The sequence below is a fragment of the Perca fluviatilis genome, chromosome 14 (assembly GCF_010015445.1).
Source record: "Perca fluviatilis chromosome 14, GENO_Pfluv_1.0, whole genome shotgun sequence".
Classification (NCBI taxonomy): domain Eukaryota; kingdom Metazoa; phylum Chordata; class Actinopteri; order Perciformes; family Percidae; genus Perca; species Perca fluviatilis.
In genome coordinates, this window is record NC_053125.1 from 22,279,279 (window position 1) to 22,296,108 (window position 16,830).

At 41.2% G+C, this 16,830-nt stretch overlaps 1 protein-coding gene across 1 annotated transcript in view; it reads left to right on the top strand.

Annotated features, from left to right (window-relative positions):
• The first annotated feature begins 353 nt into the window (after window positions 1–353).
• Window positions 354–16,830, top strand: part of nhsl2 (NHS-like 2) — a 158,676-nt gene continuing 142,199 nt past the window's right edge. The window contains 1 exon segment of the mRNA XM_039822494.1: window positions 354–836. Within this exon segment, the coding sequence (XP_039678428.1) occupies window positions 536–836 (301 nt within the window). The 5' untranslated portion in view covers window positions 354–535.

The following is a 16,830-nucleotide window of genomic DNA, read 5'->3' on the forward strand; positions in this document are numbered from 1 at the left end:
TATTATTTGTTGTTGTAGGGTAGGCTAATGTAATTTAAATGTCATGAACTTTCGCTGTAGCCTTTTAAACTCTTAATATGGAGATATACTGTTTATAATGACGGTAATTTGATTAACAAAACTAATCCTCAAATCCATTTTGGCGATTGTTTGGATTAAAAAATAAATAAAAATAAAAATAAAAAACATATATTCGGGCTATGATTTTGAAAGTTTAATCCGGATGTGTTGTGTGTTACACTCTGGCTGATTTGATACCAATCTTCCCAGCAGCTGAGTCTCTCCTCTCCACAGTAAAAAAAAAAGAAAAAAAAAAAAAAGAAGAGAAAGCTCATTCGCAGTCAAAAACTATGAGGGCGCACGACGCGCAACTCGCTCCAAGCGTCTCCGACAGCGGCGGACTTTTTCCTCCCGGAGGATCCGTAGCATGCGTCTGTGCGCCAACCGGAGGGAGAAGGACCACAGGAATATAACTTGACTATCCGCGGAGTTTGTGTATTTTTATTTCTTTTATTTTCGGGTTGGGGGAGTAATCATGCCTTTTTGCAAACGGACGATACTTCCGAAAGATGTGTGCAAGCCCGACGCCCGGAGGCTGCAGGAGGCGCGTCCGCGGCACCAAGCGGAGGTTTTCGGGGTCTTGGCGGACGTGTGCGGCTTCACCTTGTGCTCGGTGCTCCGGCAGCTCTCGGATCTGTCCCGGCACTCGGTGAGCATCCTGGAGGACCTGGAGGGAGAGCTGGTGTCTGCGTGCCAGCGGTCCGGCGCCCTGGAGGGCAGAGTGGTCCGGCTGCAGAGGCACGTCGCAGAGCTGCTCAGCAAGCCTCCGCCGAGAAGTAAGAGAGGAAATAAAAAAATATAAAACACACACACACACACACACACACACACACACACACACACACACACACACACACACACACACACACACACACACACGCGCGCACACACACACCTGGAGTCACTTTACACACGGTGCAGCTGCAGGAGGGGAGTTAAAGCAGCTTCTTAAGTCTGGTGCAGTCAAAGTCAGTGGTGTCAAACTTTCTACTATCAGCCTGAAATCCATGTTTCTCTGGAGAGATCGGTGGTTTTTGTTATTTGAGAGTTTTGTCCATGAGTCACCACGAGTGCACGCAGCGAGCGGCCACCGTGCACGGCCCATGTTGAGATTTATTCAGGGTGGGTGTAAGTGAGAGGCTTGTTATTGGAGGGGTTTGTTATTGTCAGCTGGCGGTGATGTGTCCAGCGTTCAGTAACCGCAGCCAATGTTAGGATTTTACACGTGAACGCTTAAAAACAAAAAAAGGAATCCGGACCGCTGATTAAATTCTGCTGAAAAAAGTGGGAATTTCATATAAAACGTGAATTAATTGGCAATATGTGAAGTTTGCAGTGTTTGCAGAGCATGTGCGCATGTCAATAACTGAGAAAAAAGTTATTCACGATGTTTCTGTTTTGGAGTTTCAGACTTTTTTTTTCGGTAACAGGAAGGATTAACAAAGTCTGACTAATCTTTTTTTTTCTGATCAGTTAAAATCTTGTGGCAGTGGCTTTCTGTGGCTGTGGTTCACGGATGTGCAGGTTAACAAGATGCTCCTGAAGGCAGCACGCTGTGGGTGTAGAGAGTGGAATTCAGGAAGCAGAGATGTCATGCGTGTTTTGGAGTTTGGTCCGTCTACCTGTCACTCTGTCCCTCACCGTCACCTCCTCGTCTGCTCTAACTCCTGTTGACATTATCACACAGTTTTTAGAGTTAGGGGAAATGGTTGCAGGTCAAAGCATCTGAGATCCCCCCCCCCCCCTTCCACCTGCTGAAAAATTTATTTTGCTTTTTGTTACTTTATTTTTAAGTTTGAATGATGTTTGTGCAGAGTTTGACACTAGAAGTCTGTTTTCACGTGGATCTGCTGAAGAGGAAAAGTTCCTCCGTGCTCACTTTAAATCTCACTTCAAGATGTGTACGTGAGCAGGATTTTGTGACATCACACCTAGTTTGAAAGCCAATCATGATTTAGAAATGTTTTGCGTCCAGCTGTAAAACTTTTGAAATGAACAGAATGTTTGTTTGTTTTTTAATAAGGGAGGAGTAGTACATTTTGTAACAAAGTAATTTCACTTGTTTTGTAGAAAAAACACATTATTCATGAATTTAAGCAGAGTATTTGTATGTCTTCAAACGTGTCAGGAGAAGATCTCAAGTTTGAAAACCTTCGGCTGATATTGAGTCATTTTTAGGGACAATTAAAATTGTCCTGATTTGCATGGATGGATGGTTTATGATGACCCCCCCCACCACCACCCCACCACCACCCTACATAGGAACAAGACAGTCAAACCCAAGAGTCTTTTTAGTAATTTTGCATCCCTTTGTAGTAGAACTGGGCAATATATCAATATTATATCGATATCGTGATATGAGACTAGATATCGTCTTAGATTTTGGATATTGTAATATGGCAATAAGTGTTGTCTTTTCCTGGTTTTAAAGGCTGCATTACAGTAAAATTATGTCATTTTCGGAACTTACCAGACTGTTGTAACTGTTCTATTATTTGCCTTTACCCACTTAGTCATTATATCTACATTACTGATGATTATTTATCAAAAATCTCATTGTGTAAATATTTTGTGAAAGCACCGATAGTCAACACTACAATATCACTGCGATATTGATATCAAGGTATTTTAATCAAAAATATCATGATATTTGGTTTTCTCCATATCGCCCAGCCCTACTTTGTAGTCATTTAGTGGTTGTTTTGCGTGTACTTGTAGTCATTTTGCATCTGTGAAAGTCTTGCATCTGTTTTTAGTCATGTTGCATCTTTTTGTGGCCGTTTTGCATCTCTTTGCAGTTCTTCTGTGTGTCTGTGGTCTTTTTGTGTCGCTTTGTTGTCATGTTAGGTCGTTTGTAGTCGTTACGTGTGCATTTTCTATCATTTTGTGTACGTTTGTGGTCGTTTAGCTCTGTGATCGTTTTGTGACATTTTATGAGTCAGGGCCCCTGACCCTATGGGTCCCTGGGCCTGTACCCGGTAGGCCCCGTTCAGTAATCCATCCATGCTGATTTGGGGTAAGAAATGACTTTTGGTTTTAGAGACTGTATAGTCATGTATTGTCATTTTAAAACTACAGATTTTCAGACTGATCTCATGAAGTGGCGTATGTATGGCACGCCAATTCATATGCCATTATTGGCGTGTTATCAAGACGCATTAGGGCTGGATGATTAATCGAAAAATAATCGAAACCGAAATTCAGAGCCTATAACCGACGTAATTTTACCAAGTTGATTATTTCGGTCTTTTAATCCTATTAATATTTCCGCGCCGCCCACTGTGTGTTAATGTACTCTCCCCTTAAAACATATTATGGCCGCCGCGTGTGTAGTCACGTGACTCCGCCCGTTTACATTAAAACTTAAATTACTTTTTTATTTTTATTTCATTGTAAAATCTACAGTTGTAGATTTAAATTTATAAGTTGTTTGAAATATTTAATAAATAAGCATTAATTGCTATCTGTGTGTTGTTTCCTTATTTTAGAATCACAAAGATTCTGCACTCTTTCATTAGAAAAATAACCGTGAACATATTTACAGTAGCCTATAAGAAAAGATTATTTTTTTTAAAATAATCGTTCATCGTAATCAAGGTAACTTCTTCGATTAATCGTGATTATGATTTTAGCCAAAATCGTCCAGCCCTAAGACGCATACTCGCTTTTTGGCGTGTGTTTCAATGCTGTTTGGCCTCCATTGACTTACATTACCTTGCAATTGCGCGTGAATTGTCGTGGTATCACGTTGAGATTTTCATGATTTGCTTTTGTCAATTGATCATATTTTGTGACTGCTTTGACGCATATGAATGAATTGTTTTTCATATTTTGTTTGTTTTCAAACCTGACTGCCTCTTGTGGGACAAATGAAGTATTTAGCATTTACAGTAATTCAGATGTCAGTGCACAGGCCTAGAGTAGTACAATTTGAGGTGTTACTGTATACTTTCTCTTCACATGAGGCGTTTCTGCTGCGTTTTTTTTTAGTCGTCCATCTCAAGAGTTTTTAAGGCTCCAGAGAAAACCTCCACTCAATCAGAAGCTTGTGGTCTCTCACTGACAGACAGTTTGAATGGACGCTTGGCGGGCTCCTGGGTTTGGTTTCAGACGTGTGGCTTTCTGTGCGCAGGTCACCGTAGACAGTAGAGTCAATGTTTCAAGGAGCCTCGAAAGGTCTCACCACAACAGTCAATAGTCTAAAATGATCCTGTGATACATTATATCAGCTGACAGGACAATTCAAGTCAATACTATTCGATAGTATATCAATTCCACAGCACAACGATGCTTCTTTACAGCGCTCTGTCTTGTTTTAGAGTGGATTTGTCCTTTAATTCAACACTTACCTGGATGCTTTTAATCGAAAGGTATGAGCACATACGTATACTGTAGCTGAGCTCAGGACCAGGACACGTCCTCCTCCACCTGACAACAGTTCAGGTGATGCAGCCCAGATGCATGATGGGAGATTTGCACCATGGCTGCCAACCTGTTTTAACTCTGCAAACTTTGGGAAAAAAAAAAACATATCGCAGGCAGATGTCTCCTTTGTTTGCATTACAGTTTGAGAGTGAGAGAATGAACAAGGTTGAGCCGACTGTGAATAAGAGTTTATGAGGCTGTCAGCGGCGTGTGTGTGTGTGTGTGTGTGTGTGTGTTGTGTGTGTGTGTGTGTGTGTGTGTGTGTGTGTGCGCGTGCCCGCACGTACAATATGATAAGAGAGAAAGTCCCTCTAAACACAGACCAGATGTAGAGCTGGAAAGAGGAGAAGAAAGATAAAACAAAATGTAGCTCGTCTTTTAGTTTACTTTACCGGGAGGAACTCACCCATGTGTTGGCCTGTGTGAGTGAGTGAGTGAGTGAGTGAGTTAGTGTGTGTGTGTGTGTGTGTGTGTGTGTGTGTGAATTTCTGTGGATGTGTTTATCTCTCTCCTTTCTAAATTCTGTGTGGGTTCTAACTGTATCACTAACATGTGGGCAGAAGCACAAGGCTAAACAATCAATAAAGCCGTCCATGGGGCTTTTTGTCTCTCATCATCATCCTCTCTCTCTCGCTCTCTCTCTCTCTCTCTCTCTCTCTCTCTCTCTCTCTCTCTCCCTCCTACTGTCTCGGCAAAGATGGAAAACATTGATCTAACTTTCACCAGAAGAATACCAAGTTATGAAGATTTGGGGCTTTCTTCCGTTGCTGATTTAAAAAAAAAAGCTTTGTTCAGTATTTTCATCCACTTTCCTCTAAATTCCAGTTTCCACACTGTGATCGCCGTTGCTTTACTCAACCCCATGCTTTATGTCGTTGTCTCTTCCACTCTCACAGCCTCCCGCTTGATGACATGTTTGAGATGAATCAAATGAGGAGTTGGAGTGAGTTTAATGTTGCATTTCGGTGTGGCACAGTGTCAGAAAAGGGTCAGATACATCTGACTAACAACTTTAACTCAAAATACTAGTTTTTTTTAAAACTTTAATCTATATCCCAAAACTGTGATTTTCCTTTTGTTGCTTGGACGTGACATTTTAGGTTACTTGTATATGCAATACTATGCTCAATGTTTATTTTTATTGTTTATAACATTCGCAGAAAAAATGGACATGTTCTAGTCTAAAGGTGAAAGAGCCTCATGTGGTAAATGACTTTTCCCTCTGATAGTGAGAAGCAGTTCTGAAGGTTTCACCACACACAGAAACCACCTTATTAATCTTTACAGAAATAGATATTTCTTTTTAAAGATTATTTTTGGGGCATTTTATGCATTTTTCTTAGACAATACAGATAGACTGGCAAGGGGACACGCAGCAGTGATTCATGTTTGTCATTTGTGGTAGTACGAACAGCATTCTGTGAATAGGAGGATACAAGAGATAAGAGGAAACACCACCAGACACCAACAAATAAAGACAAAAACTACTTTTGAAATGCATATGTTGCCTGTTTTCACCTAATAAATGGAAAGTTTTTATTTGATTTGATTTTTTTACAATTTTTGGATTAAAGTGTGATCAGAAGATCCCAATCTCTAAAAGAAAATAATCATAAAATTCATGCAGTAGAGGATTAAACCCCTTCTGAAATCCTAATTTTCAGATTTTGTCTTCTTCTTTAGTGCCAAGTGATAGCTGTGAATCAAACAATGTGGAGAGTTCCCTTTGCAAGAGGTGAAAAAAAAAATCACATTCTTTTCCCTCATTCGTGGATGTGTGCTTTCCCTCCTATAGGAGCCGCTGACATTCCCCCCCTCCACCTGCCAAAAAAAAAAAAAAAGTGAAACTCGGTCAGAGTTGCATAAGGCCGCCGCGCTGAAACACATGTTCCAGGCCTGGATGAGGGGATTTTTTCCACCCCGAGTTTAGAGTTTGTTCAAGAGGCAGATCTCCTGAGCTGCTTCCAGGGCCTCGCCGGAGGGACCGGAGCTGGTTTCCTTCAGGGGAAGAGTCGCACTGATACAGAGGAAGTCACTCTTGGGGCTTGATAGCACCAGTGTGCATATATATGTGTGTGTGTGTGTGTCCAGTTTCCACTGGAAGCTGTCACTCAGAAGGGGCTGAACTTGAGGACTTTGTCCTCTGCAACACCTCCTCTGCAGCGTTCTGCTTCTCATGCTGGCCTTATTTCCTGCTGTTTTCTGTTGGCTGCCGTTGACCCCGGAGTAGGCCAGGAGTATCCCAAGTATGTAAGTGGGAACCAAAGTTTGGTGTTTTCTTTTGGTGCCTTTTTTTTCCCAAGTTAATTCTATGGGAAACTACAGTCTTCCTTTGACCTAAAACAGATTTTTAAAGGCTGATTTTGCTGAAGTTTGTTGTTCCCTGCTCTGGTCTGACGGTCCCAGTTGAGGCAGCGCTATAAAAAAGCTGCTCCATTGGTTTCAAACGATAAGCATATTTCAACTCCAAATGAATGATACCACAGCAGGTGTTTTTTCTCCTCGGCTGTGAAAGACAACGCACCTGCTGTGACATCACCAACTGGGGCGTGGCCTGAAGTGTAACATGCTTAAGTTTCAGAGAGCAGTGCGATCCCTTTGTGCTTTAATATTGCCTGCACAAACACGTGACAACAATCAGTATTATTCAATACTTCAGTCACCCAAATCACAGTATAGTTGCATTGAATTGAGTTGCATTGTGGGTAATGTAGGCACCAGGTTTTGACAGGAATGTGTTGAATGAAAAAGAAGATATTTCTGGTTCTGCTGCATTGATTCTGATCCTTTAAAAAAAAATAGTTATATGACAGTCCTTCCAGAAAAATGTGGAGTTTTTTTGTGATTGTTGCGGGCAAAAATCCTTGATTATGCGGCACGTTTTCTTAAAAAACGCGATGGAATATGCGGGATATTGATGCAATGAAATTGTGGGAACTTTCTGGAGGGACTGATAGGAGTGCAATAATACATCTCTGAAGTGCTCTTTTAAGTTTCATCACAATGTTACACAGGATGAAACTCTCTTCAACAATATTTAGGTTTTAGGCGACCTAGTTTTAGTTTTAATGTAAGTGGAGATAGTGCTTTTAGTGTGAAGTTAGCGAGTTACATCGTTGCATAAAGTGCATACTTTTAGCTGGTGCAACAGGCTGCTGAAATATACTGATCTGTTTCCTCTTCCTACAGTAAAATGCAGTGAATGTTTCACTCTAAACTTTCCTTCCAAATCCTGTTGTGAAAATCAAATGGTTGATTGAGAAAAAGGCTTTGACTCCCTTCTTTTTTTCTTACTAATTCCCCTCCTCCCCATCTCTCTCTTTCTCTGTCCTCCCTCGTTCCCACGGGTGGACATCAACCTCATGACTCAGTATCCCTCCCTGTTGGCCCCTTTATAAATTCCTCTTCTCTTCATTTCTTACTTCTTTTCCTTTCCTGCTCTTTATCCTCCAACACTTTCTCAGCATGCATCTGACGAGCAGTGACATGCAGGAGGCAGAAAAACCTTCTAAAAAAATGGCTTCAGAAACTTGTTTTTAGAGACACATTCAGGTTCTGACCCGACAAAACGGTGCATTCAGTGGCAATGGATGACTTTGGACATCTTCGCTTTCATTTTAGGAGATGCTCTATAATCTCACTGATTTTTATTGCACACTCAGGACATGCATTCAACAACTTTTCAGTGTCAAAATATTCACTTCTTCTCCTCCTCCTCCCCCAACATCCCTCTTCCTACAGGCAGTGACTCACGGGTCAGCAGCAGCATCACACCATGGCTCCAGCATGCTGCTGGAAAAAAGACTTAGATTTTTTGAATAATCTGATTTAGGTTTTTAGTTAAATTCAATACTCAGAGCTGCCTAATCCCCAGAAGTAAATCTCATCTGAAAAGTAAAAAAGAAAACAAGTGTTATTCATTTAAACAATTAAAACAAGCAGGCTGTAAAAGATGTTCCCTTCTTTTGGATGTTCAGTATGTCTCCGTTCATGCTGAAGAGATTTGAACCAGGAATAGATATTTCCCCCTCTATGTTCACTTACCATTCTGCTCCTCCATATTGCCCAGTTGTCCGATAAATCACTACCAAGTTTGGATAAAGATACAGCTTCCTGTACTGGTCGTAAAAGCAGCGGAAGCCCATTGAACTAAATATGTTTTAACTTTTTGTGAATCCTTTGGGTGCTCTATTCTTGACTGCTTGGTTGTAGGACTATAAGATGAACTTATTTAGAAATATGTATTGTATAGGTGTAGTGTAAATTGATGTTTGTCAGTCAAAATATGAAAACATTTGAAAATGGCATAGTGCTTAGACTGTCAGAATGAACTGCAGAGAAGCATCTGTCTCCCAGCAGTCTTCTCTCAGTTTTCTCTGTCTCATCACAGTCTCATATGGTAGATCGGACAGAGCTGTAAGAGCCACTGGTAATTCTCAGAAAGTCAGTAAAATAGATCAACATCTGTGTGTGTGTGTGTGTGTGTTTGTGTTTTCAAGGTCAGTGAGAAATCATAGTAAATGTTCTACGTTTAATGTTTCTGTTGGAGCTCCAAGTGTTTTCACTGCTTTTTGTGTTGGGCTTGTGTGTTGGGCTGCTCAATGTGTGTGTGTGTGTGTGTGTGTGTGTGTGTGTGTGTGTGTGTGTGTGTGTGTGTGTGTGTGTGATTGAGGAAAATGACCAGAACAAAAAAGAGAGAAAGTCCTGTTGTTCTCCAGAAAACTAAAGTGAGTTGTAGTTTCAGGTAACAGAGTCGGACTGACTAACAACTTCCTGTCTTGGCAAAGATCCCCGGTTCATTACGCACACACGCACGCACGCACGCACACACGCATGCGCACACACTTTCTAGCATTCCTACAGCCAAAGGGATACCATTTTTATTATTCTAGTTCCCCTCCCACTGCAACGTTTTTGGTTAGACAGGTTACCACGGCAACCACAGTGAGTGTACTGTTGTAGGTCTCCGTGAAATACAACAAATGACCGTGTCCTTTGTGTCCTGTGTGTGTGTGTGTTGTCTCCCAGTGTCTCTTGCTGTCCTGCTGTGAACTTCATGTTTTTCTCAGCACCGATTTGTCAAATGGCGTGAAACGAGTTGAGATACACACACACACACACACACACACACACACACACACACACACACACACACACACACACACACACACACACGCACACACACACGCACACACACACACACTTTGCTGAGCTTCTAAATGTACAGTATGAACAGGAATGTGAAAAGCTCTCTCTCTCAGACTGGGAATTATAGAGCAAAGAGAGGGAAGAAAAGTAGTAAAACATTTGGAGGAGGAATGATAAATTGTAAAAGGAGACGAAAAAGAGCACATGAGTTAGAGAAGGAGCAAAGAGGAAGAAGGAGGAAAATTAAGGACGGCTGACAGAAAAGAGGAGGAGATTGGAGAAAGGATGGGAAGATCAAAAGGAGGAGAGATTGACAGCTGAATAACAGGCAGTTATGTAATTTGAACAGTTTGAATTTTCAGTCTGTCACTTCTTGTGCAAAGAAAAGTCTCAGAACTCGACAGTGGTTAGCAAAAGTTTGTGAGAACCTGAAGTAAACTAAGAAGTGTTTGTGATTTTGATTTTATTGGAAATCAGCGTGCATGTATTTTTAACTGTGAACAGTGTCACTCGTAGTGATGAACCTACAGAGAATTATCAGCTGAATCTGCAGCTCCTCTCAGCTCTACGGAGCTTTAAAGTGACTTTCAGCTCATTGTTTAGCTGTTGGACCAGCAACTTGACTGTTTTGGTTCACTCTCACTGGTCTCGTAGTGTCGTTTTTAGCCACAGCGGCAGAAAAAATCTCTTAAAACCCACTGTACACTACCTGCTCAGCAGCAATCAGCAGACAAACACAGTTAGAGACTGTAATTAAAGGGTAACTACTGTTTTTTCAACCTGGACAAAAGTGTTTGTTTTGTCATTGACGGGCTCAGATTAATATTCTAAGTGTCTGACAACATTATGGAAAGGATTTCTGAGGAGGTCGAACTTTATGTTGAAGAGTAAGATCCTTTTTTTAAATATAGAAACATCCGCAAAATTGCGTTCGCTGAACCCACCAGACTCCATGTAAATAAACAGTCATTTTGGCATCGTAAAATACACTTCATTCAAAGTCAACAGAAACAAAATAAAACTATGAAAAGCCGTTTTGGGTCGTCTATCCACTTTTTCAACCATCACAACTCTAGTTTTGGTTGAAATAAACACATAGTTTACTGATTTACATGTGAAAATATGTTGGCTCTATACACTATAAAAGTATTACCTTTTTAAATGGAGTCTGGTGGGTTTAGCGCTAGCGACTTCAGAGCTGTTTCTGGTTAAACAGAAAGGTCTCAAAGAGGTTTAAAGGTCTATCTCTGAAGGGATCCTTTTCCATAATGTTGTCAGAAATAATATATTAATATTAATCTGAGCGTGTCAGTGGCAAAAATGAGCACTTTAGTGAAGGTAAATACATGCTGGACAATTGCCCTATTAACTTACATTGTAGCTTGTTTCGCCGCTGCCGACTGCAGCGATCATGCTTACTACTGGACCAATGTCAAAGATTGTTGTTCCCATCAGTCACTTGGACACAAAAACAGATGAAAATAGGGTTGAAAAAACAGATATTTCCCTTTAGGAGTTGGTGTAGACCAAAAACAGAGCTACAGTAAAAGGAGAATAAATATTGGACTTACATTCTCCAGTTGGACACAAATAAAACTACAAATGAATGCTAATGTTGTTCCATGTCTGCTGGTTGTGTTAATGTTGTGTTTAAAACTTGTCCTGCTGCCCCGAAGTGGCCAAAAAAATCAATTAATAATATCAGAAAAGTAATCTTACTTTAACTTGTGGGAAAGTAATTTGACTACAATTTTAGATACATTAAAAGTAAAAGTCCTGCATTCAAAATGTCACTTAATCTGAATCTAAAGCTGAAGTTGTTTTCTGCAGAAGCAGAGCAGCAGATAAAGATTGATAGATAGATCCCAAAATCTTACGATTTCTCCACACTGTGAAAAATAACAAATACCACAGAAGTCCAGCAGATTGAGTAACAGCAGTGATATAATGCAGGAAGAGGCCCTGTGTGTGTGTGTGTGTGTGTGTGTGTGTTAATACAGGTCATGTGCAGAACAGCTCTCTCCCCTGTGCAAGTTTCATACTTGAAGTGTTTTTAGTGAATATTTGTCGTCTATCATGCTTACAAGACTTCTGCTTCTCTGTGTGCTGCACACGCACACACACACACACACACATTATTCATCTCTCTCTGTAGTGCTAACATGAGGACAGTTTAAATCAGTGTTTCTCAACGGGGGCGGTACCGCCCCCCAGGGGGCGTTCAGAAGATGATGGGGGGCGTTGGAAGCAATATTTTGGAAAGGGGGGCGTTGAGGTGCCCTTGGGGGGCGTTTGTTTGAAAGCTAGTTTAAACCAAAGATTCACAATAACAATACATGTTTACACTTAAACTACTTGCAAAAAACAGTTTTCTGCAACATTAAAAACCTGCCAGTTCACGGCACTGCAACTGGACGAGACGGTGGATCATTGTTCGGCGCAGCTCCGTGCTGCCTTCAAGGAAACGGGAAGTCAGAGCATCGTCTTAAATGAGCTCCGTATTTCAGCGTGAAGCTGCGTTCAGAAAAAATAGCAATCGCCGCCGGGTGGTGCGACGTCCTGATGTATTCTTTAATCCCCGCAATGTAGCACAAGTAGACTTTATATTTCACAGTAACAGTTTTTCGTCAGATCTTTTATAGAACCCAACGTTTCCTACTGTACCTGAAGGCAGTTTAATTTCACGAAGAAAAAGAGAAAAGAGACGAGCGAGAGATTTTTTTTATTTTTTTTACGAGCGAGAGATATCGACTGTGCTTTCTTGTTTGGCAAACATTTAGCTGTTCCCCAAACTCCCGGGCAATTCAGGGCTTGTGTTTGCTGTTTTAAAACTTTCTTGTTGAAGCGATAGAGGAAGTGATGTCACTGTTTACTGTACGGGACTCCACCTCCTCAAAACGCAGCGCGATGTGGGGTTGCGCTTCTCCAAACGTTTTTTTCTGCTATTTACTCGCAAGACAGGCGATAGCAAACCTAGACTTTCAAACCTAGACTCTTCAAACCTAGACTCTTCAAACCTAGACTCTTCAAACCTAGACTCTTCAAACCTAGACTCTTCAATCCTAGACTCTTCTAATTTATACTCTTCTAAGCATCAACAAAGGGCTCTCTCTAACTTTCAAAGGTTGTAAACTTATTTCCATTCGGCAGTAGGTGTCGTTCTTCAAGTCGTTTGTCATCACCAAAATGAAAACCTTGTTTCTCTGTGTGTGTGTGTGTGTGTGTGTGTGTGTGTGTGTGTGTGTGTGTGTGTGTGTGTGTGTGTGTGTGTGTGTGTGTGTGTGTGTGTGTGTGTGTGCGTGCGTGCAATCCTGCTTTTACCCCATGATAAGTGCAAGCTTGTTTTCCGTTGGAACAATTTGAATGAAAAATAGATTTGAATGTTAAATTGCTAGCTGTTTCTGATTGGCTACTGTTAGTGTTTGTAATAATAATAATAATAATAATAATAATAATACATTTTATTTAAAGCGCCTTTCATGACACCCAAGGTCACTTCACAACCAAAAAAGGACATTCAAATTATAGTCATATTATAAAGGTGCTGAGGTTCACACCATGCAGCAGGCCTTTTGATAATACCTAATTATAGTTTGAATGTTACATATCTAGTAGTTCTGATTGGCTGCTGTTATTTAATTTGAATGTCAAATGGTTGCATTTAAAAAAAAAAAAACTGTAAATATTTCTATTCACGTGGCTTTTTTGATACCTGGGAAACTAATACATGTGTTGTTTGTCATTCAATGATTTGATTTATTGATTATTTTTAATAACAATAGTAACGACAATAATAGGCCTATATTAGGGCGTAATCATTAATATCCAGGGCAATTAGCCTACATAATATTTGATGGGGGGCGTTAGGGACCTGGATAATGGATAGGGGGGCGCTGGCACAAAAAAGGTTGAGAACCACTGGTTTAAATGATCTCCTACAGAGCAGATTCTTATCACAGAAGAAGAGGGAGAGAAAAGGGGGTCTGAGGATCCAGACAGTGTTAACGTTTTGGTGTGTGTGTAGAAAGAGTGTGTCTCAATGGAGGCACATTGTTCAAAGAGCAGATGCTCATGAGTCCATGATGGCAGCAGTATGTAAACACAACAAGTCAGACTACACACACACACACACACACACACGGAGGAAGATATAGCGATAGTATTCGTGTGTGTGTGTGTGTGTGTGTGTGTGTCGATTTCCCAACAGAAAGACGTGACGCTGACCAATAGGAGAACAAAACGTAGAATCAATATCACAATGAAATAGCTAATGTTAGCATCGACTTTCACAGTCTGCTTGGTGAAATATTACCTTGAGTTGCTGGCTAGCTACATTTAGGTTTCAGCTTAAGACATTGGTACTCTCCTCTTTGTGCGACCCATGGTCGAATGAACGAGTTGTTTTTTCTTTCCTTTTTTTTTTTTTTTAGGATTTTCTGAACACCAGGCAGCCAGTATCGTACACACTGCTTTGGACACCATTGTTTGTTTACATTCTTGTTCCTGGAAGGGAAGTCGATCCCTAGCTCCATGCCGTCGATGACATCACGCAAGGTGGGGAAGACAGCAAGCTTTGATAGACCTTTTTCATGGCAGACATTTTGACTTGTCATAGTAGGAAAAGCACAGCTGAAATTGATAACCTTAGCGATGGCTCAATTCCGTCAAGTGTCCCAGTAAGCTATTTCAGTGAGTCAGCATGCACAATACCAGGGCCTCTCCTAAGTGGAATGCAGCCATCATTAATGGTTTTGAATACACCTGTGCTTTTCCTACTATCACATGTCAACATGTCTGCCGTGAAAATAGTCAATTGGTCGGGGACCAACGTGTATTCGTGTCATGTCTCTTGGCCGAGTTACAGCAATAATTTAAGGCTCTATAATCGCCTCATCTGACACAGTGACTATCGTAACAAACAAAAATATCGTGCAGTCTGAACCCGGCATTAGACTAAGTTTGATCAACGTCACCGTATCCCCCAAAACACCAGTCATCACCAGTCAAATGTCAGCATTGGTCAAACAACCATTTATTTTCTCCTCACAAGCCATAATTTGTGGTTGTGTGAACAATGCTTTAGGTGACCCACATTTGTTGTACACCTAAAATCTTTCAATGTGTGTGTGTGTGTGTGTGTGTGTGTGTGTGTGTGTGTGTGTGTGTGTGTGTGTGAGTGTGTGTTTCTGACAGCTCGTTGTGGGCATTAGTGAGTTAACAGACTGCATCATGTGTGCGTGTGTTCGCAGTACGAGCAGGTTTTATCAATGTGTTTCTGTGCAGAGCTTTTCTCTCAGGGCTGTAATGGACAAAAGGCTGGCTGTCAACACCAACACGCTTAACATCGGCCAAGGCATGCTGTAATGGTGGAGGCGATCACTTCCAGATGACCGACTGAGATGTGTGTCTGTGTGTGTGTGTGTGTGTGTGTGTTGGGCTTGGCTTGAAATAGAGAGACGAAGAGGGGGATATAACTTCATTGTAGAGGGAGTTACCTGGTTTACATGCAGAAATAAGAGAGAGGGATTGTAGAGTGTGTGTGTGTGTGTGTTTGTGTGTTTGTTTTCAAGTGTGCTACCATTGCCAGCATGGTAGGAAAGGACACAAACTAGGAAAGGAGACAATTCTGTCTAAGAAAACCGGACACTGCAATAATTGTAATATTCATACTGTAACATAAATTGCAACTAATAAAACTTAAAATGTTTAGCGGTCGACTTTTGTTCCTCAAAGTTGACATTAGGTTAGGTTAGGTTAGTTGACACAGGTGGAGCTAATTTGAACTGCTTCATGTACTGCCTGGAGCTTAATCCATAATAATACATCAGGGGAATTACTGGAATTGTTGGGTCTTTGTAAATTATAGAGTGTGGTCTAGACCTACTCTATCTGTAAAGTGTCTTGAGATAACTCGTGTTATGATTTGATACTATAAATAACATTGAATTGAATTGAAATCATAATTTCCATATTCGTCCGCTTATCCGGGGTCAGGTCGCAGGGGCAGCAGCTCCAGCAGGGGACCCCAAACTTCCCTTTCCCGAGTCACATCAACCAGCTCCTACTGGGGGGGGTTCCCGAGGCGTTCCCAGGCCAGGTTGGAGATATGATCCCTCCACCTAGTCCTGGGTCTTCCCCGAGGCCTCCTCCCAGCTGGACGTGCCTGGAACACCTCCCTAGGGACGTCATCATTTATTTGTTGATTAAAATTTTGTAATAGTAATTTCAATCTGCAAAGTAACTAAAACTGTAAAAAAAAAATGTCGAGGTGTATGCTTCTAAGATGTAGCGGAGTAAAGTACAAGCACCTCAGAACTGTACTTATGTAGTAAATGCACTTAATTACATTCCACCACTGCCTATACTGTATATGACAATTTTATGAAAGGAAGAAAAAAACTAAACTGCAAACTAAAAAGGTGAAGTTGAATTCACAAATTAAAAAAAGAAACACCTGAACAGTAACTTATTTGAGCACGGGACGTCTGCATGTTCACTGCCTTTGAGCTGAACAGCGACATCTTCTGCCTGAGCTCCAAATTTATAAAGGAAAGGTTTTAGAATTACAAACAAAGTGAGTTTAGGAGTTTTGGTTTGTTGGATCGGAGAGTTTGGAGTAGACGAGGCCCACTTGTTTTCATCGCTGTAAAGGATTTATTGGCAGGGTGTTGTGGCGAGGAGGCTGGGCCAGTGAGCGTTAATAGAGGAGGGATACACCAACTGAACACACAGTTCTGACACCGAACACATGGACCTGGACACCCTGATGTGTGTGTGTTTGTGTGTTTGTGTGTGTGTGCGCGCGCCTCCTGCTCCCAACCCACTACCAGGCAGCCGTGAGGCTCTGCGGTTTGGACGTGGTGTGAATAAACAGTGTGTGACAACAAACAACTCACAGACCTGCTATGCCTTGTGTTAACACCCTGTTTTGTTGTGTTGTTTGGTGTCATTATGAGTCACGCTTAATGCTTCATGATTCGCCATTTTTCTTTATTATTCAGCCTGATGTTGTGTCAATGTTCAACAAATTCCGAATGGTTGTGGGCGTTGCTTTGTTTTGTTTCTTTCTTCTAAGTCATTTCCACTCATTGTGTAAACTTGTTACCAGTTATCATGATAGTTGTAGAAATATGACTATTTATGAGCTGTTATTTCTGCAACCACTTCATTATCTGTTCATCTGTTCAAGCAAGCACT